The sequence below is a fragment of the Acanthochromis polyacanthus genome, chromosome 19 (genome assembly GCF_021347895.1).
Source record: "Acanthochromis polyacanthus isolate Apoly-LR-REF ecotype Palm Island chromosome 19, KAUST_Apoly_ChrSc, whole genome shotgun sequence".
Lineage (NCBI taxonomy): Eukaryota > Metazoa > Chordata > Actinopteri > Pomacentridae > Acanthochromis > Acanthochromis polyacanthus.
The window spans coordinates 23,166,995-23,185,104 of record NC_067131.1 but is presented as its reverse complement, the minus strand read 5'-3'; the positions used below and the strand labels follow the sequence as shown (position 1 = coordinate 23,185,104).

Genomic DNA, 18,110 nt, shown 5'->3' with positions numbered 1-18,110 from the left:
TCCTCCAGTTTAGATAAGTACTTCAAATAAGTCTCCAATGCACTCCAATAATTAATGATGCTCAGTAATACCTGACAAGTTAAAGGTCCATTCTGCATTCTCCAATGAGTGTTGCACTGAGGACTTATTAAGTCGGAACATCCATCTCATCCCTATCCAAGTATTTCTTTTTTGTTGCTGTTGTTATTGTCCCTGTTATTATTGAGACTCCTCAAGTGAGATAAAATATGTGAAGACATTTGTGCTATTTAATGTACAGTTGAATTTAATGTTAAACCATGTGCACTGGCATTTTAACATTGCAACATTTTCAACCCTTTTATTTTTTCAATTATAGTTATTCTTCAGCTATTCTTCAGTTGTTAGTTTTAATTTAAATTCTGGGTAAACACTTCATTTCTCTTCGTACTTCACAATACAGCTAGGCAGAAATACTACTACTACTAAAACCTAGTGATACAAAATCTTTTACCATTCAAAAGAAAACACACGCACGCACGCACGCACGCGCGCGCACACACACACCCACACACACACACACACAATCATGCGTATACAGTCATGTGAAAAAGGAATTAAATTAATAGCAATAACTTTTAGTATCTGATTAAAAGCAAAATTTGGGGAATTTTTTTTATAATTATTGTCGTTGTCAAGTGCTCATTGTAAAATTATAAAACACAAACACAGGAAGTCAATCATTACAGATATCAAACACTAATTTAATGTTTTTGTATTACAATTTTCTAAAGACGAGTAACATTTTACTTCTTTTGTACAGAAAAAATATCAATGAATTACTTTTCACGAGATTTAACTCATCCAAACAGAAATAAATATGTGATGTTACGACATGACATCTATCCTTAAGGCTTTAATATTTAAAAAGCATATTCAAAAATGGAAAAATTGAATTTTTAGCAATAATAATAATAATAATAATAATAATAGCAACACTTCACTTCCGCCTCTGTCTGTCACATGACCGTGAGATCCGGAAACATGGCGACCAGCGGTAAGGCTCCAGACAGCTCTGTGAGGAGAAGACGTGTAGGCAGCAGAAAGACAGAGACAAACTCGGTCCTCAGCGATAAAGAAGATGAAGCGGACACCAGCAGAGACTCGAAGAAACAGAAGCAGCTTCTTTCGTTACAGTCAGGAACTTACTGGCTCACTCGCATCGTCCTGCTGCGCTCCGTCGCATTTATTTACTGTGAGTGTGTTGACATTAGACCAAATGGATGTCTGTAGTTTACGTTCTCCTTTAAGACGACCTGCAGCACTTAAGCGTCGTCAAATGAGCAAACTTGTCACTAGGGTAGTGTTGAAGTCACCACTACTAATTCCAGGGTGACACCTGACCTATATTATGTAAAAAAAAAAAAGCCCCTATAACAGTGACACTTTTATTAATTACATGTATGTAAGCCCTGTGTATTTTTGAAGTACAGTACATGAGTATGACAGTTAAAAAACTGAATATATACACCTACATCCATTTTGTGCTCCTTGTAGTTTTCTCACAAGTTACAACTTTTTGTTTACAACCACTATCAGTACTGAAGCTGATTCATCAAATTGGCTTTCTGCCTTCTAGTCCTGTTTTGCCAACACTCATCATTGGCTACCTGAACTACTACTATAAAGCCTTGATCATTCAGCAGACACCATGGATGTAAAATTGTTATTTACGCATTACTTTTTAGTCTGCTTGGAGTTCTTTGGGGAGACTCTGTTATATAGACAGATTCTGTGGACATAATAGTGCAGCTGTTCCTCCCCTCTTTTACCTGGCTGGAGCAATTTATATTTAAGGAATTTAAAAATAAAAAAAAGGAAGTCTGTGTAGGTTCTCATTCATCCAGGTCATGGTTATCCAAAGTAGTTTAAATCAACCCACTGGACTTTAAGAAAGTTCTTTGAAGACTTTTAATCTCTCATCCAAGAGGCTTCTTCAGTTCTGGTGGTGGTTGGTGTTGCCTCAGCTTTTATACCTCTGTGAGGTGTGTCAGGGCTATTATTCCAACGACCGATACCAAAACTCGTCTGACTACTCAACGATGGTCGTTGTGAGTATCGGTGGGGGTCGTTGAAATGCACAGATGTCACTGAGCCCTCGTGGTGGTCATTAGCATGAGTCTGCTGAGTAGTTCTTTTGGGGAATTTTGAAAGGTACTGATTGTAAATTGGCGAAAGATGATGTCGCAGACCCCTCACCCCCCATCCCCGTTCAGAGATGGCTTCTCTGCTTTGACATGGATGGCTTCTTTCACTCCCCTCTCAAACAATCTGTCCTCCTCCTCAGTTTTTCAGACACACCAGACACATATGGGATCACTATATTATAAGGAAACATAGTGAGATTTACTTTAGCTGCTCTACCACCTGAACACATCTTTCTCATTCATTCAGCAAGAGTTTATTTTTACAGCGTACGCTCAGAAGCCAGTCGGACAATGCTAACTGCAAAAAGCTCTTTGTGCAGTCAAAATGAACACACCTGTTACTTTGTTTAATTTCATGCTAACCTTACAAATACAGCAGAAAAGATGCAATATCCATCCTCATAGTGCTTTTAATTTAAACTATAATGCAGAATTTAAAGCATATTTGTGTGTCTTCATGCCCTTCTGTTTCCTCTCTTTCTCTATAGTTGTGGCGTTCAGTGTTGCTTACAACCAGAACAAGCAGCTGATAGGTGAACACGGCCTGATGCCCTGTAAGAACTACCTGAACAGTGTCAAACGTTATGTGGGAGGAAAGATAGGCATGGCTGCCTTAGCATACACCCCATCCCTCCTCTGGTTCATGGACTGGAGCGACATGGATGCCAACCTGGATGGGATTGCCGTGGTGGGGATGGTGCTGTCAGGATTTGTTCTGGTGACAGGAATGGCCAACATGATTATCATGATCACACTGTGGGTGCTTTACCACTCCCTGGTCAACGTGGGACAGCTGTGGTGAGTGTGGGATAAACACATGCATACGGGTCGCTTAACTATCATTAGTTTCTAAATTGTTCATACATCGATAATGAAATATCTGAACTGTATACGAGCTTTAAATATTTTGTTGCCAATCAGTAGATCTTAGTCAATGAAGCATTTTTAAAGCTTCTTTAATCATGATTTTGTACATTAACATATGCATTAGCATACAGAGTTGCTTGTTGTGACAAACTCACAGAGAATTATCACGCTGGACTCTTCAGTGTCCTGTATTTATTTAGAACACTTTAATCTGATTTGAATCATTGTTTCAGTTTCCTTCCCCACAATACTGTTCATTTAACAGTTTTCAGAAACTTAGCTCTGACAAATCCACAATATCAATACAAAAGTATATCATATCACTTCCTTTTGCAATACATCGGTAATAGCAAATATTGAGGTTTTTAATAAAACATAGAGTCCCATTTAAGACTACTTGGAGTGTTGCTTATCAAATGAATCAGGGTAAAGTAAACAGTGTCCTGCAGTGAAGAAGAAGAAGAAACTCACAGGGTGACACTGGTGGACCGTGTGGATGGGAGAAAACAAATCAGAGAGACTAAGTGACACATTAATAAATTGAAATTATAATGATAACATAAAGGCTGCATAGCGGCGTAGTGGTTAGCACTTTCGCCTTGCAGCAAGAAGATCCCCAGTTCAAATCCCGGGGTGGGCCTGGGATCTTTCTGCATGGAGTTTGCATGTTCTCCATGTGCATACGTGGGTTTTTTCCGGGTACTCCGGCTTCCTCCCACCGTCCAAAAATATGCTGAGGTTAATTGATTACTCTAAATTGCCCGTAGGTGTGATTGTGAGTGTGATTGTTTGTCTGTATATGTAGCTCTGCGACAGACTGGTGACCTGTCCAGGGTGTCTCCTGCCTTCGCCCGAGTCAGCTGGGATAGGCTCCAGCATCCCCCGCGACCCTAGTGAGGATAAAGCGATGTATAGAGAATGGATGGATGGATGGATGATCACATAAACACAGAGACACTCTTAGTCTGTAAATATGCATTTTAAGCTCCTGCCAGCAATTAATTATTGCTGTGTACTGCAACAACAAACTGCAAACAAGTGTCACAGTGATTTATTTAGTATAAAAATGTTTTTTTAAAAAAAGAATGTCAAACATTCTGTGGTCTCAGATTCTCCAATAAGACAATTTTCTGCTTGTTCTTGTTAGTGGTGCTAAAAAAAATATTTTTTCATTTTTGACTTTTGGTTAAACAAAATGAGAAATTTGAAGATCTTTCAGTTTGTCTTGCTACCCCAAATTGGTAAAAATAAAAATAAAAATGCAGCTTTAACGAAAGAAAGGGTTGTCAAATTTACTTCATGATAGATATTTATTAACGTTGAAGAATGAGTCAAAATTCTTATGCTGCTTTTTGTTTTTCTTTTTTGTCTTTGCAGGTATTCCTTTGGTAAGTTAACTTCAGGCTGGTTCCTCCAGGGCTTCTTTTGTTTCTCCTCCTCCAAATGAACAAGTGGATTAGAGGCAAATCCTCAATGTGAGGCAGGTTTTGATATCATTCATAATATCTTAAACAGGAAAACTGACTTGGTGGCATTCTTCAGACCAACCTTGTATTTACACTGACACCTCATGCATACATTTAGAAACTCATGACTGATGTTTAAAGGAAGATTTTGACCTATTTTTAATTTCCAATAGCTAATTTCGTATAAAATCTAACGAATCTGTAAAAAGTTCCGACTTCACCCCTTCAGAATCTGCAGGTTTTTTATTTTTAATGCACAGCAAATATGGCCTATTGAGTGAAACATGCAACACATTACCTTCATTGTTTTTTTTCAAGCATTTTTCAAGCCCTCATAACTTCATATGTAAACGAGATAGACACAATGAATTCTTAGTCCTGAGCTTTGTTAAAATTGCTACCAAAAACTATTTTGCATGTATTCCAAATGTCATAATCTTAAGTCAAAATCTTGTTTTTCATCAGGATGATTTTTTTCTAAAACCTGTTTAGAGCATCATGTCACAAGATGCTCTATCGGTCAAAAGTTTTAGATCACCCCAATTTTTCCACTTTTTTATTGGGAATTATGCATGTTAATGTCTCATTGCACTCTGAAATGAAAGCATAGAACAAATAAATAAATGAGGTTAAAAAAATTTACAAACCAAAAGGTATTCTAAATTTTTTGGATCATCAAAGTAGCCACCTTTGGCAGATATAACAGCTGAACACACTCGTTGCATTCTTTCCACAATGGAAATCAAATCTACTTCAGAAAGTTCTTCTCAACTCTGTTTCCATAAATATGTGGCACTTGTAGGTTGCTTTGCTTTCACTTTTCTGTGCAGTTCATCCCAAACCAGCTGGATGGGGTTTAAGTTTTGAGAATGTGCTGGCTACTCCATGTTTTTAAGCTTACCATCTTGCTCTTTTTGCCAAGGTATCTTGCTGTAGGTTGAACCCCTGACCAACTAGGAACATACCAGAGGATACTGCATGGCTCTGCAGAATGCTGTGGTAGTCATTTTGGTTCAGAGTTCCTCTCACTCTGTACAAGTCACTGGCCCTGCATCTCAACAAAACAACCCCAGACCGTCACACTTCCTCCTCCATGTTTGACAGTTGATGTCACACACTGAGGAACCATCCTTTCACCTACTTGACGGCATACAAAAATCCTGTGTGATGAAGCAAAGATTTATAGTTTTTATTCATCAGTCCACAACACCTTTTTCCAGTCTTCAGTAGTCCATTGGTGGTGTTTCATGGCCCAGATAAACCTCTTTTTGTTATTCTGATGTCTTAGCAATGGCTTTCTTGCAGCAACTCAGCCTGTCAAACCTGTAATGTGAAGTCTTCTCTTCACAGCTGAAACCGAAACTTCTTACTACGACCACTATTAAGCTGTGCTTGAAGTTTTTGTCCGCCTATCACCAAGCTGTTGGCTCTCAGAAACTTGTCTTCTGATTCTGTTGTGGCTTTGGGTCTTCCAGACCTCTTTCTGTCAGTTTCCCCCAGTTTCTTACTGCCTTTTGATGACGAAGAAAACTGTACCCACTGACACCTTGACTTTCTTCACAATTTCTCTGTAGGAAAGACCTACATTTTTAGTGTAGAAGAAAATGTCTGTCTCTCTTCTATTGTTAATTGCCTTTTCCTCGCCATTTGTATAGCAACACACTGCTTTCTGCAGTACAATACAGTTCAAATAATGCTCTGGAGGGTTTGGTGCCACGGTGTGTTCCAGTACTACTTTTATGCACACAGAGGGGGTTGTATGTAGTCAAGAAAAGTTGGGCCATCTGTAGGATTTGGTAGCACCAACTTTCAAGGCTTGATCAACCTCCATAGCTTCAGAAGAGCTTTAAGTTGTTAACCCTTTGCGCTTCAGTGCGTAGTAGGTGTACCGCCGGCGGTACACCTACTAATTTGCATAGGAATTTCAAGAATGTCCGACGGCTGCAAACGCGATTATACAAACACTATACGCCGATGGAAAGCTTAGATTCTCATGAATCCGCTGGTATAAACCACTTTCAGATGTGATTATCACAGCGGGTGAGAAAAACACATTTGTCCGACAAAAACAAATATTCATCCATCCGTTCTCTATACACGGCTTCAACGCACACAGCGCGACTCACATTTCCGGGTTCATTATTACACACAGAAAAAAAGATTCCACAAAAAACGGCCATAATCCAACCTTTTACATCCAGACAACACAAGCCAGTAAACTATTTTGTCCAAAACATGTCCTGAAGTCGGTATAAAATCCACGAATCGGTCGTTTTCAAGGAAATGCACCTCGTGATGCGCGTCCAATATTCCCTGTATTTTTCGTCATTTTTTTAAATTTAAAAATACAATATTATCGATTTTTTTGTACTGAAAACGGCTGGAATTGACTGAAGCTTAAAGGGTTAACACATTTCTTTTTCCTTGAAAAAGATTTTTTTTGTATAATTCTGAAATGCACTTTATTTTTCAGTTTTTTTTAACCTCTGGCAATTAATTTCTATTTACCATTTCAAGCTATTCATTGGATTTGAACTACTTGAATTTACAAACTGAAGTAATTGGGGCGTTCTAAAACTTGTGACCGGTAGTGTCAGAGTATCTGAGTTTCAACAGCAGAACTGCAACAGTTTATTGTTTATGGATGTAGACGTGTTATCTGTTTAGAGATAGATCACTGGGGAAACTTTTATAAAGGACAATGTTTTATGGGTCAGATGACTGATCAAAACAAGGTCTTGCATATGAAAAGATCTATTTGTACCTACATTTTGATATCAGTATCATCTTATGACCATGGCTCCTTCTGTGTCTAAAACTGTTTTCTGTAATGCTCAGATATTACAATTACATTTGCAAAATGTCAAATTTGAGAATCTATTGCTTTTGGGAATCAAAACTACAGTGATGGTGATGGAGTGAGTAATATACATGTATACAACATGTACGAAAGTGTGTTTTGCTTGTTGTCACAAGCAACATGCTCAGTCTTAACAGCCATGATGCCATGAAAATCATGTTTTACACTGATCATCATGAGCATATGAAGCTTAGCTGATACCATAATGTCAGAATGGAAATATAATTTGAAGAGTGAACATTCAACAATCATCTTGATGAAAAAGTTGTTCAGAATCTGAGAATAGAAACTGACAGAACAAGAACTGAACACTATCAGAGTAAACTTTGAAAGACTGACATAAGTGTTTTGACCAACACCCTATCCCACACAGTGACTGGACTCTTTAAAGTTTGCTAAAAAGGCACTTTTTAAAGTTTTCTCCAATTAATTACTAGAAAACAGAAAACACATTTAGTGAACCAGTGCTTGTTTCTATGTCACAAACACTAGACTGGTGCAGTTTTGCTATTAAAACTATTATATATCCCATAATATTGAAGCTCAAAGTTGGTTATTTGGTTTTTGTCAGTGCCCACATGTTCATCCCAGAAATATAACGTGGCTGTTTCCTTTATCATATAAAATTGTAAAGGCTGAAAAACACTGGAAAACATTCCATAAAATTAAAGCTGCGAAATTTCAATCCACCCTTAATTGATTACTTAAACTAGAAATTAATCAAACATTAAAAAACATCCTATTAGTGAAGTCGTTTTAACTGATTAATCATATATTTAATTATTGCATAAAATTCCATTTCTATTTTATTGGATTGAAACACAATCATAGTATATTACTGTGCTTTCTGTTTCTCTAGAAGTTAGTGAACCCAGTAAACTATCATGAATGCTGTGGTAAAGATTGGAAAGAAACAAGAAAGCATAAACAGGAGGTTGCATGTAGGTCTCCGACCCAGATAAGTGGCGAGGTCAGTGGCAGCTCTGTGATTGGTTAAGGACACTTTGTAGTCAGAGACGCCAGGCCCATGTCTGTGGTTGGAAGCTGTGGCTTCCATTACCCTTTAAAAAAATATTTTTTTCTTTTTCTCTCACTCTCTTTCTCCTGGAGTCTTTCTTTTATTCTGGACTGATTATCACACTCTGGCTGACGGTGCAGCTTGAAGTCTGCAGACGACGCTCCTCTGATTGTTCCCAAGTCTAGACTGAAAACCAGAGGCCAGGGGTTTGTGCTGTTAGGGACATTAGTGAGTAGATATTGCTCTCTTGCTTAAACCACTCTTTAAAACATTCAAAGCAACAACATAGCATTTAGTAAGGTAAACTTAAATATAGCTGACTTAACCATAGTAACAGCATGGCTCTAGGGTTTGCAACGATATCCACAATTTTGGTCCAGACTGAAAAAATCTGAATGAACATTAAATGAACTGCCATTAACGTTTGTCCATGGTTCCTGGAGGATGAATCCTACTGTCTTTGAAGCCTCAACATTTGGTAGAGCCATTTCTGGTTTCTTTCTAGCATCACCACAGGGTTCACTAATGTGGTTTTAAGTGAAATGTCTCGACAAGTATTGAAAGGATTGCCATTAAATTTTAGTTCACACAGACAAACCCCCAAAGTATGAATAATTCAACTGTAATGGACCCTTGACTTTTTTTAACCGCATCTGAAAGAGCTGTCACTTTTTCTACAAGTCAAGTTTAAAGAAATTTGTACCATCATGTAATGGGTTCGGTTGATGGTGAATTTGGAGAATCCTACAAGATGTACTACTTAAAACCATTAATTGTGTTTATTGTAGACTGTAAAATTTGAACTGGTCATTACAGCATTTTTCCATGTTCAAAGGAAAGTCCCAACCATCTAATGCGAATGAGCAAATGCTGGCATGCTAATGTAATGAGAAAGCAAACATGATACCTGTTACGTTAACCTTGTCATTGTTAGCATATTATTTTTAAACTAGCCTTTGTAGTAGATCAGAGTGACTCTCTAAAAACATATGCATAATATATATTAAGATAGCCATGTCTTCTAGGTGACATCCTGTCATTTCATGCCTGTGCAAGTACATTTTGTTCATGAAATGTAATGTGCCTGCATCATTAAGCGTTGTTTTGCATTCTTGTACTGCAGCACACTTAATCTTAGTTAAGAAACAGACTTAATAAATGACATTCTGATTCTTTTTGCAGGTTGGGAGAGCCAGCTGTTGGAGACAGGCTTTCTGGCTATTTTCTTGTGTCCAGTATGGACTTTATCTCAGGTCCCCCACCGCTGTCCCCCCTCCCTTGTCTGCATCTGGACCTTCAGGTGGCTCATTGTTCGCATCATGCTGGGAGCTGTAAGTACAGGACTTTACAAATGCACTAAAGAGATCTCTGCCACTCTACAGAGAGATTGTGGACCATTATCCATTTAACTGGTTAATCCCGATTAGAGTCGTATGGACTGGAGTCTATCTCAGCTGACTTAGTGTGAAGACGGGACACCCTTGACAGATCACCAGTCTGTCACAGGGCTACACATAGAGACAAACAAGCACACTCACATTAACTCCTACAGACAATTTAGTATCACCAATTAACCTCAGCATGTTTTTGAAGCTGGAGTACCTGGAGAAAACCCACACATACACAGGGAGAACATGCAAACTCCACACAGAAAGATCCCAGGCCCAGGCCGGGATGCAAACTGGGGACTTTTGAGCTGTGAGACGACAGTGCTAACCACCGGGTACCTGTGCAGCCCAGCTTGTGGACCATCTAAACAAAGTACCGGGCTTTGCAAAAGTTCTGTTACACGGTTTCATGATCTTTAGAGACGTTTACATGTCGGAGTGAAAAATTCCATTAAATAAACTGAAAGTTCTACCTTATAGGCAGGTGTCCTTAATACAATTTTTTTTCTCCGGTGAAGTTGTATCAAGATGGAAGTCAAAAGAGTTGAGATATCTGCTCTCCTTCATGTTGGCCACAACAAGTCTGACAGAGCCAAGCAGCTGAACATCAGCCGGATGACCGTCCACAGAGTCGCGGAGAGGCTCAAGAATGGTGAAGATCTTTCAGTGATCTTTCAAGAATGGTGAAGACCTGAAAGATCTTCACCATTCTTTAGCCTCTCCACGACTCTGTGGACGGTCATCCGGCTGATGTTCAGCACAAAGGAGAGCAGATATCTCAACTCTTTTGACTTCCATCTTGATACAACTTCACCGGAGAAAAAAAATGTATTAAGGACACCTGCCTATAAGGTAGAACTTCCAGTTTATTTAATAGAATTTTTCACTTCGACATGTAAACGTCTCTAAAGATCATGAAACTGAGTGTAACAGAACTTTTGCAAAGCCCGGTAATCCAACTACTTTGACAGAAAGAAAACAGGAAACCTGCAATAGTATACATTTTGGTTTGGCCTGAGTAATTTTATAACAATTCCATCTTTCTGCATATACCCTCACAAAGCAGTCGCTTAAGTTTTTAAACGCATTAAAATCTATACATGAACACACCTAATGCATCCAGTAATCGAGTGTGTAGAACCCATTTCTTAACAGCACAATTCCCCAGACTATTCCAGTGTTTGTCCTCCTTATTTAAAATGTTACTTTGGCAACACAATTTTGCTGTAAAAGATGTGCCAGCATTTGGTTAAAGCCAAACCAAATGTATGTTTGACTAAGCAACATGTCTTGTTGTTAGACAGTTTCCATGGTAAATTGTAGACCGTCGGCTCTGTTTTATCTGTCAGTCACTGCAGTTGTTACAAGTTCAGCGAGATTCTTCCCATCAAACCAAAGAATAAGGATGAAACAGAGAGGGGCCCTATTCAGTTTACATGTTTTGGTTCAAACTGAAATATCTTTATTTCCATGGATAATAAATGCTACTGACATTGTCAATCCTCTAACTTCCGTGTACTGAAATGCCACTGTGAGATTGATGTTTCTGGTCCAGAGAAGAAAATTCTTGACAACATAATGCTTTCACATTTCAAGATTTTCAAGTCCATAAATAATAAATTCTAATATTTTGATGATCCACTCACTTCGGTTTTTCCAAAACAAAGTGATATCAAAAAATTCCAAGACTGGCGCCCATAAATATCACAAACCATACCTGGTTCTAATGTGGCCACCATCCCTTTCAAAGTAGTCTCCTTGTGCAATGATGAAGCACTGCCAATGCTCTTGCAATATTTTGGTTGCAAAAACTTGTAAAAACCTCTGGAAATCCTGTTCTACAAGCATATCAAGCACCATTCATGACATGCACTGACTCGTCTTCACTGTGTCAAAATGGCATACCAAGAAATATCAATTTTATAAAAAAAATATGTAATGAATAAAACAACTTCTTTTTTGGTCCTTTAGTGCTTATAGCGACAAAGACTTGAATTACAGGCAGTACATTTTACTGTTCTGCAATACTTTTTCCTTTAGTTTTTGTTTATATCTATAAATGAAACCGCATTTACTGTTTTATGAGAAATTAAGAATATATCGACGTTTAATCGGCAAAGCTCTGGACAATGACGATTATTTTGAAAAGGGCTCTAATTGAAGGATTTAATCGGCCAGCCCATAAATCGGTCGTGCCCTACTCAGGACGTTATAGTGAAACTCTGCAGAGACAGCCTGATCGTGCGGGACTAATTCCAGTTGCACAAATCTGTGAATGTTGAAAACAAGAATGCACCTTCCTTGGTCTTAAAAAGTTTGTGCTCTTCCATTCTGACAACTTCTGTTTCATCTCTTGGTGGTAGCCACAGGTCATCACTGTTCAGTGATGGTGCTGACCAGCGACACTTGAATCACCCAGGGCCAATTCACTGACACAGAATGGGATGTTTTTTCACTGCTCTAGTTTAGTCATGAATGGCAGAAATGTGTGTAACCCAGGTCTTATTGATAATAGTGAGGTAACACACAGTCTCCTGAATCATGGCCGATATCGACCGTGGCACATGTGCATGCACAACATAGTCTCCAGACTTTTTAGTCACACCTCATATTTTTTTTAACAAATACCTACAAAACTATTGGTATTCCCATCAGAATCAGCTGTACTTTGTGTTTAATGCTAATTAACAATTAGCAATAGCTGGTAGATGCTACCTGCTAAGCATAAACATGATAGGATTGCCACATTGTCACATCATTTGCCCAAAACTTTGCTATGTCTACATCCAGCCTCGTAGATCTCATAGTGCGTATATTCTTTATGTGTCCAGAAGTAGAACTCCAAATATCTGTAATTACAATTTAAATAATAGTAAGAGCCTATAAATTCAATTTTATGTTAATAATGAGGATTTTTATCTCCATTACCGAGTCAGTTTTTTTTACTGGTGTTCGATTGCTACCAGATGTTTCAGCGTATAGTATATAGCTTGATAGTTTGACTCTTTTCTCCAGTTTTTCTCTTTTAAATTAAACCTATTTTAACACGTAATTGTTAAACATCCATTGTGTTTGTCATATATGCAAGATTATGCTTGGATTTATGTCACTAGAGGAAGTTCTCAATGGGTTTAAAATATGAAAAGAAACAGCCATTAGACCTGACTAATAGCTAGTGAACTGATCAGCCTTAGCTTAACTCGATCAACTGATTAGATTTTGGATAATCTTGATGTGGGTTTTCATAATGAGATTTATTTATAGCAATTCTACAATCAAGTTACACTCCAAATAGCATTCACATGCTCCTTTGTCAGGAAATCAAATCCAGATGTTAAAGAATAAACAAAAAATGTTGAAAGAATCTTTTGCCTGGCTAACTTTGAGGCTCAATTAGATATTTTCAGTTTTTATTATAACTTTATGATTAACATTCCTCCATTTACACATATCTCACATGACTAATCCATGACAGATTGCATGAGATCATAAAGGCAGAGCTCATGATGTTTGAAACTAGAGCAGAACTTCCCTTCCCAGTCACTTTCTGTAGCGTGTCAGTAGTGTTAAATACAGCACAGCCTCTACCACAGTCCCTCAGTGTTTGATCCACCCCGGTCACAGCCATTTATCTGTCTGACAGCACTGTGGTTCACCACTGTTCTTTAACTGCTATAGAGTTTCAGCTTGTGTGGATGGCACAGCTTAGCGCAGGGCTTTAAAAGTCCCTGCAAATGGAGGAGACGGGGGCGTATGAGCCCACCCATTATGTTTCAGAGTGCAAAATGACAAGGAAATGTCCAAGATTGTTATACAAGTCACTGTTTCTGTGTCAATATCATCATAAATACTGTCATTATAGCATCTTTTTGTTGATGGTAATATGTTAAAAATGAAAAAATCTGAATGCAAGAGCTTACTGTATATTAATATTATTGAATGAGTTAATGTTATATTTTCCACTTGTTATTATTTACCAATTGTTGCAATAATTCATTGCACATACATATAAACTTCCATGTTGTAGTTCACATAGTGGGCGTTTGAGACATACCTTGCCCTCAAAATAATAATCCTCAGAGTATGTTAAATAGAAATTCAATGTGCTTTTGTAATCTTGCTCACTGTTGTTAAGTAAAACCTATTAAGCTTGATGAGAAACCGTCTCTAGGGCACCTCATGTTGTAAGTAAATGGCTCATTTACACAATGAGAACCTCCAATACAAATGTGCTCACAGAAATGGCACAGCAGGGTGCCCAAACACTGTCAGTTATAACAATTATCACACAACCATATGTTGTGCTAAGCAAGTGTGTTGACATTGTAAAAAATGCTAATCATTGCATTAATTACCGTTATTAGTGGCATCATTAGCATAGCTGGGTATGTTTAATATATCATTCACATATTAAGCTGCTTGGATGCCTTTTAGTTTATGCTGCAGCAGCCTGTTTACTACAGCAGTTGGCTGTGAGGGTAATCAGGCGATAAACTATAAAAAGTGTAGCCAATTCAATTTTAGAGTGTGCTGGCTCATTAAATACAGTATATAGTAAATATATTAGGCATGTTCGCATAAAAGCAGAGTGAAAAAGCATCTCTTTATAGTTCTGATTGATATGCAGCCTTACAGCCCTTTCCTTTCCCAATTTTCTTTCAAATTAATAAGCATGAGGTTAGTGAACCTCAAATTAAATCACAGCCCTGTCAAATGTGGTTATGCTTTTTGACAAGTGTGTTAGGGAGATAACTTTTTCAGAGCTTGTTTATACACACGTGGACAAAATTGTTGGTTCTACAAACACTTCTGGTCAATTTTATCCCCACTATTCCAAAGAGTAATAGCCGACATAAAAAAGCAGTTAAAACTTCCATCAAATATGAACTCAGCTACAATTTCACTCCTCCTTAAACCAAACAAAGACCCACTACTGCCAACCAGCTACCGTCCTATCTCGCTCCTAAATGTTGACTTAAAAATCATCACAAAAACACTTTCCCATAGAATAGAAAAAATCCTCCCATTCATAATTCACCCCGATCAGACCGGTTTCATAAAAGGCAGACATTCATCAACCAATACCCGCAGACTCTTTAACCTAATGGTACATTCATCACAACAACATACACCATCCATCATTGTCACACTAGATGCAGAAAAAGCATTTGATAAGGTTAACTGGTCATTTCTCATCCTCACAATGCAAAAGTTTGGCTTTGGGGAATCATTTATTAATTGGATTAAAATTCTTTACACTGCACCTTTAGCCACAGTTGTCACAAATGGACTAACATCACAACCATTCACACTTCACCGGGGGACTAGGCAAGGATGTCCACTCTCCCCTTCATTATTCACTATCTTCATAGAACCCCTAGCTGCAGCCATCAGACAAAACACCAGTATCTATGGATTTAAAACAGCAAACTACCATCACAAAATCAGTTTATATGCAGACGACGTATTGCTTTTTCTAACGAAGCCACACTCTTCACTACAGGAAACAATCAGTACTATAGGTAAATACTCAAAATTATCAGATTATTCCATAAATTGGCATAAATCATCAATCCTCCCCCTCCAGAATAGCAGCTGGGATGTGGCAGCCCACGCACCACCTATTCCCTTATGCACTGGTCACATCACGTATTTAGGTATTCACATTTCGCCCAGGTTGTCAGAGCTGTTGAGTCTCAATTATACACCTTTACTTAAAACAATAACTGACACTCTCCTCCGCTGGGTAAACTTACCACTCTCACTAACTGGCAGAATAGCATCAATAAAAATGACCATACTACCCAAAATAAATTACCTTTTCTCAATGATCCCACTGAAACCCACCCATTCCTGGTTCAAATCTCGAGACTCTGCTATCAATAAATACTACTGGAAAAACAAGACACCCAGAATTAAACTTTCAACCCTACAGAAACCGAAAACACAAGGAGGATTAGCTGCGCCAAATTTTCACCAGTACTTTATTGCAAATCAGCTACAGTACATATTAAAATGGATCAACCCCATACATTCAGACTACACATGGCTAGACATTGAACAAACATTATCTGATAATATTCCCCTCTCAGACTTACCATTCATTAGCCCATCTATCAAACGCCATCCTTGTTTTAAATCAATAACAATATCATCAGCCCTGACAGCCTGGTGGGAATTTCACAAAATTACAAACTCTTCTCTTGCACTATGTAAACTCACTCCAATCTGGAACAACCCTGACTTTCTCAGCAACAAAAAACCTCTCCACCTCCACTCATGGTCAGACAAGGGAATCACGCATCTACAACACATCTTCCACAATAATGAATTAGTTCCATTTTCACACCTGGTCCAGGAGTACGGCATCAGGAGTAATCAGTACCTGGAATATCTCCAGATTAAATCATCCATCCACGCCAAATGTAAGATTGCAAACATCGACCTGCATCTCCCACCACTCATCTCAAAATTTGTTAGTATAACATCAAGAAAAAAACTTCTATCTAAATCATACCAAATCATATACGAGTCAGATACTACCATAAAACTACCAATTACAAAATGGGAAACAGATCTATCAATTACTCCTGATGCCGACTTCTGGAACCAAATCATTCAAAATATTTATTCAATGTCAGGAAATGTCAACCTTCAATTAATCCAATACAAAATACTTCACAGAACACACCTCACGGGACAGAAAATGTTTAAAATGGGATTCACCTCAGAAATTTGTATTCACTGCACTCAAAAATCACCAGACACCTACCTTCACGCCTTCTGGCACTGCACTCCAATCCAACACTTCTGGAACGAGGTTACAAAATCACTTTCCACCATGATGGGCTGCCACATCCCCATGTCCCCCTCACTCTGTTTACTTGGTGATGTGTCAGTCATAAACCTCAACAAATCCAACAGCAAACTACTCCTCACAGCCCTAACTATCGCCAAGAAAACCATCCTCATCAACTGGAAAAGTAGAAGCAAAACAAACACCACACACTGGAAAAACTTACTCATAGACCACACCACCTTGGAACATTCACCCATACACACCCATACCTCAGCCGTAGAACCCCTCTCTGTTTGGACCCCTCTTCTCAACCACCTTCACTCTTGAATTTTCTTATCATTTACTATTACCATCATTTTCACTATCATGTGTTTAATATTATGTTATCAATTACCTGAGAGCCAATTCCCCTGATCCTCCAAATGTCATACCCCATTTCTAACCTCTGATTTTGTTGCTTTTACATCCATTTCATCACTTCTGCCTTAATATTATTATGAACTTAGTATTATTATCACATACATAGGCTATATAGGGTATATTATCGATTTATTTAATTATTCATTTACTTCTACTCATCCACTTATTCAAGTATTCATTAAAAATTAGAAAGGCCACTCTATGTTATTATTACTTTATAATTTATATTCTTAATGGGATGCACTGTAAAGGGATTTTTATTTATGTTTTACATCTAATTTAATTAATATACAATAGATATATTATGCATAAATAACATATACTATTTGAGTTAATCCACTTATTGTTTAATTATGTTGGTTTAAATTGGATTCTTTATGTTATTATTATTAACACTATTACTACTAATTTGCTATTTCCTATGTGTATGCATATATGCTTGTGTGTGTAGGTGTATGTTTATGTATATATATATAATTTCTATAATTTACATTGTTTGATATAATATTAATATATATATATATATATATATATTTTTTTTAGATTGGTAATACTACCATATGTTATAATTATCACAAACATATATATATAAAATATATAAGGTATGTTATTTATTTATGTATCTATTTATGTATTTATTTATGTATTATTCATGTATCTGTTTATTTTTGTTTATTCACTTATTCATTTATTTATTTTCAATTTAAGATTAGTAATACCACTATAGGCTATAATTACTTTATAGCTTATATTCTTAGTGGGATGTTTATTATATTGAACTCTTGTGGGTTTTTTTTTTTTTTTTTTTTTTCTCCACTACCATTTTCACTATCACTCTCTCTTTAACCTAAATAGATTATTTATGTATAAATATTTACTATCTATTTGAGTTCATCCTTTTGTTATTATTATTATTGTTTTCTTTACTGGATTATTATTATTTTATTAACTATTATTGTTCTATTATAAATGATAATATTATGAGAACAACTAGTAGATATAATTATGTGTTGTGGTGATGAGACGATGACCTGAGCATGGGGGTACGTGTGTGGGGGGTGGACTGGGGGGCTGGGGTTTCGCGGGCGGTGGCAGTGCGCCCGGCCCCCCCCCGGTTGGTATGTCGG

The 18,110-nt window shown here is 37.5% G+C and overlaps 1 protein-coding gene across 1 annotated transcript in view; it reads left to right on the top strand.

Moving 5' to 3' along the window:
- Positions 1-971: 971 nt before the first annotated feature.
- Positions 972-18,110, top strand: part of lmf1 (lipase maturation factor 1) — a 53,512-nt gene continuing 36,373 nt past the window's right edge. The window contains exons 1-4 of the mRNA XM_022204955.2: positions 972-1,213; positions 2,654-2,963; positions 4,410-4,420; positions 9,559-9,707. Of these exons, the coding sequence (XP_022060647.2) occupies positions 982-1,213; positions 2,654-2,963; positions 4,410-4,420; positions 9,559-9,707 (702 nt within the window). The 5' untranslated portion in view covers positions 972-981. The remainder of the gene's footprint in view (positions 1,214-2,653; positions 2,964-4,409; positions 4,421-9,558; positions 9,708-18,110) is intronic.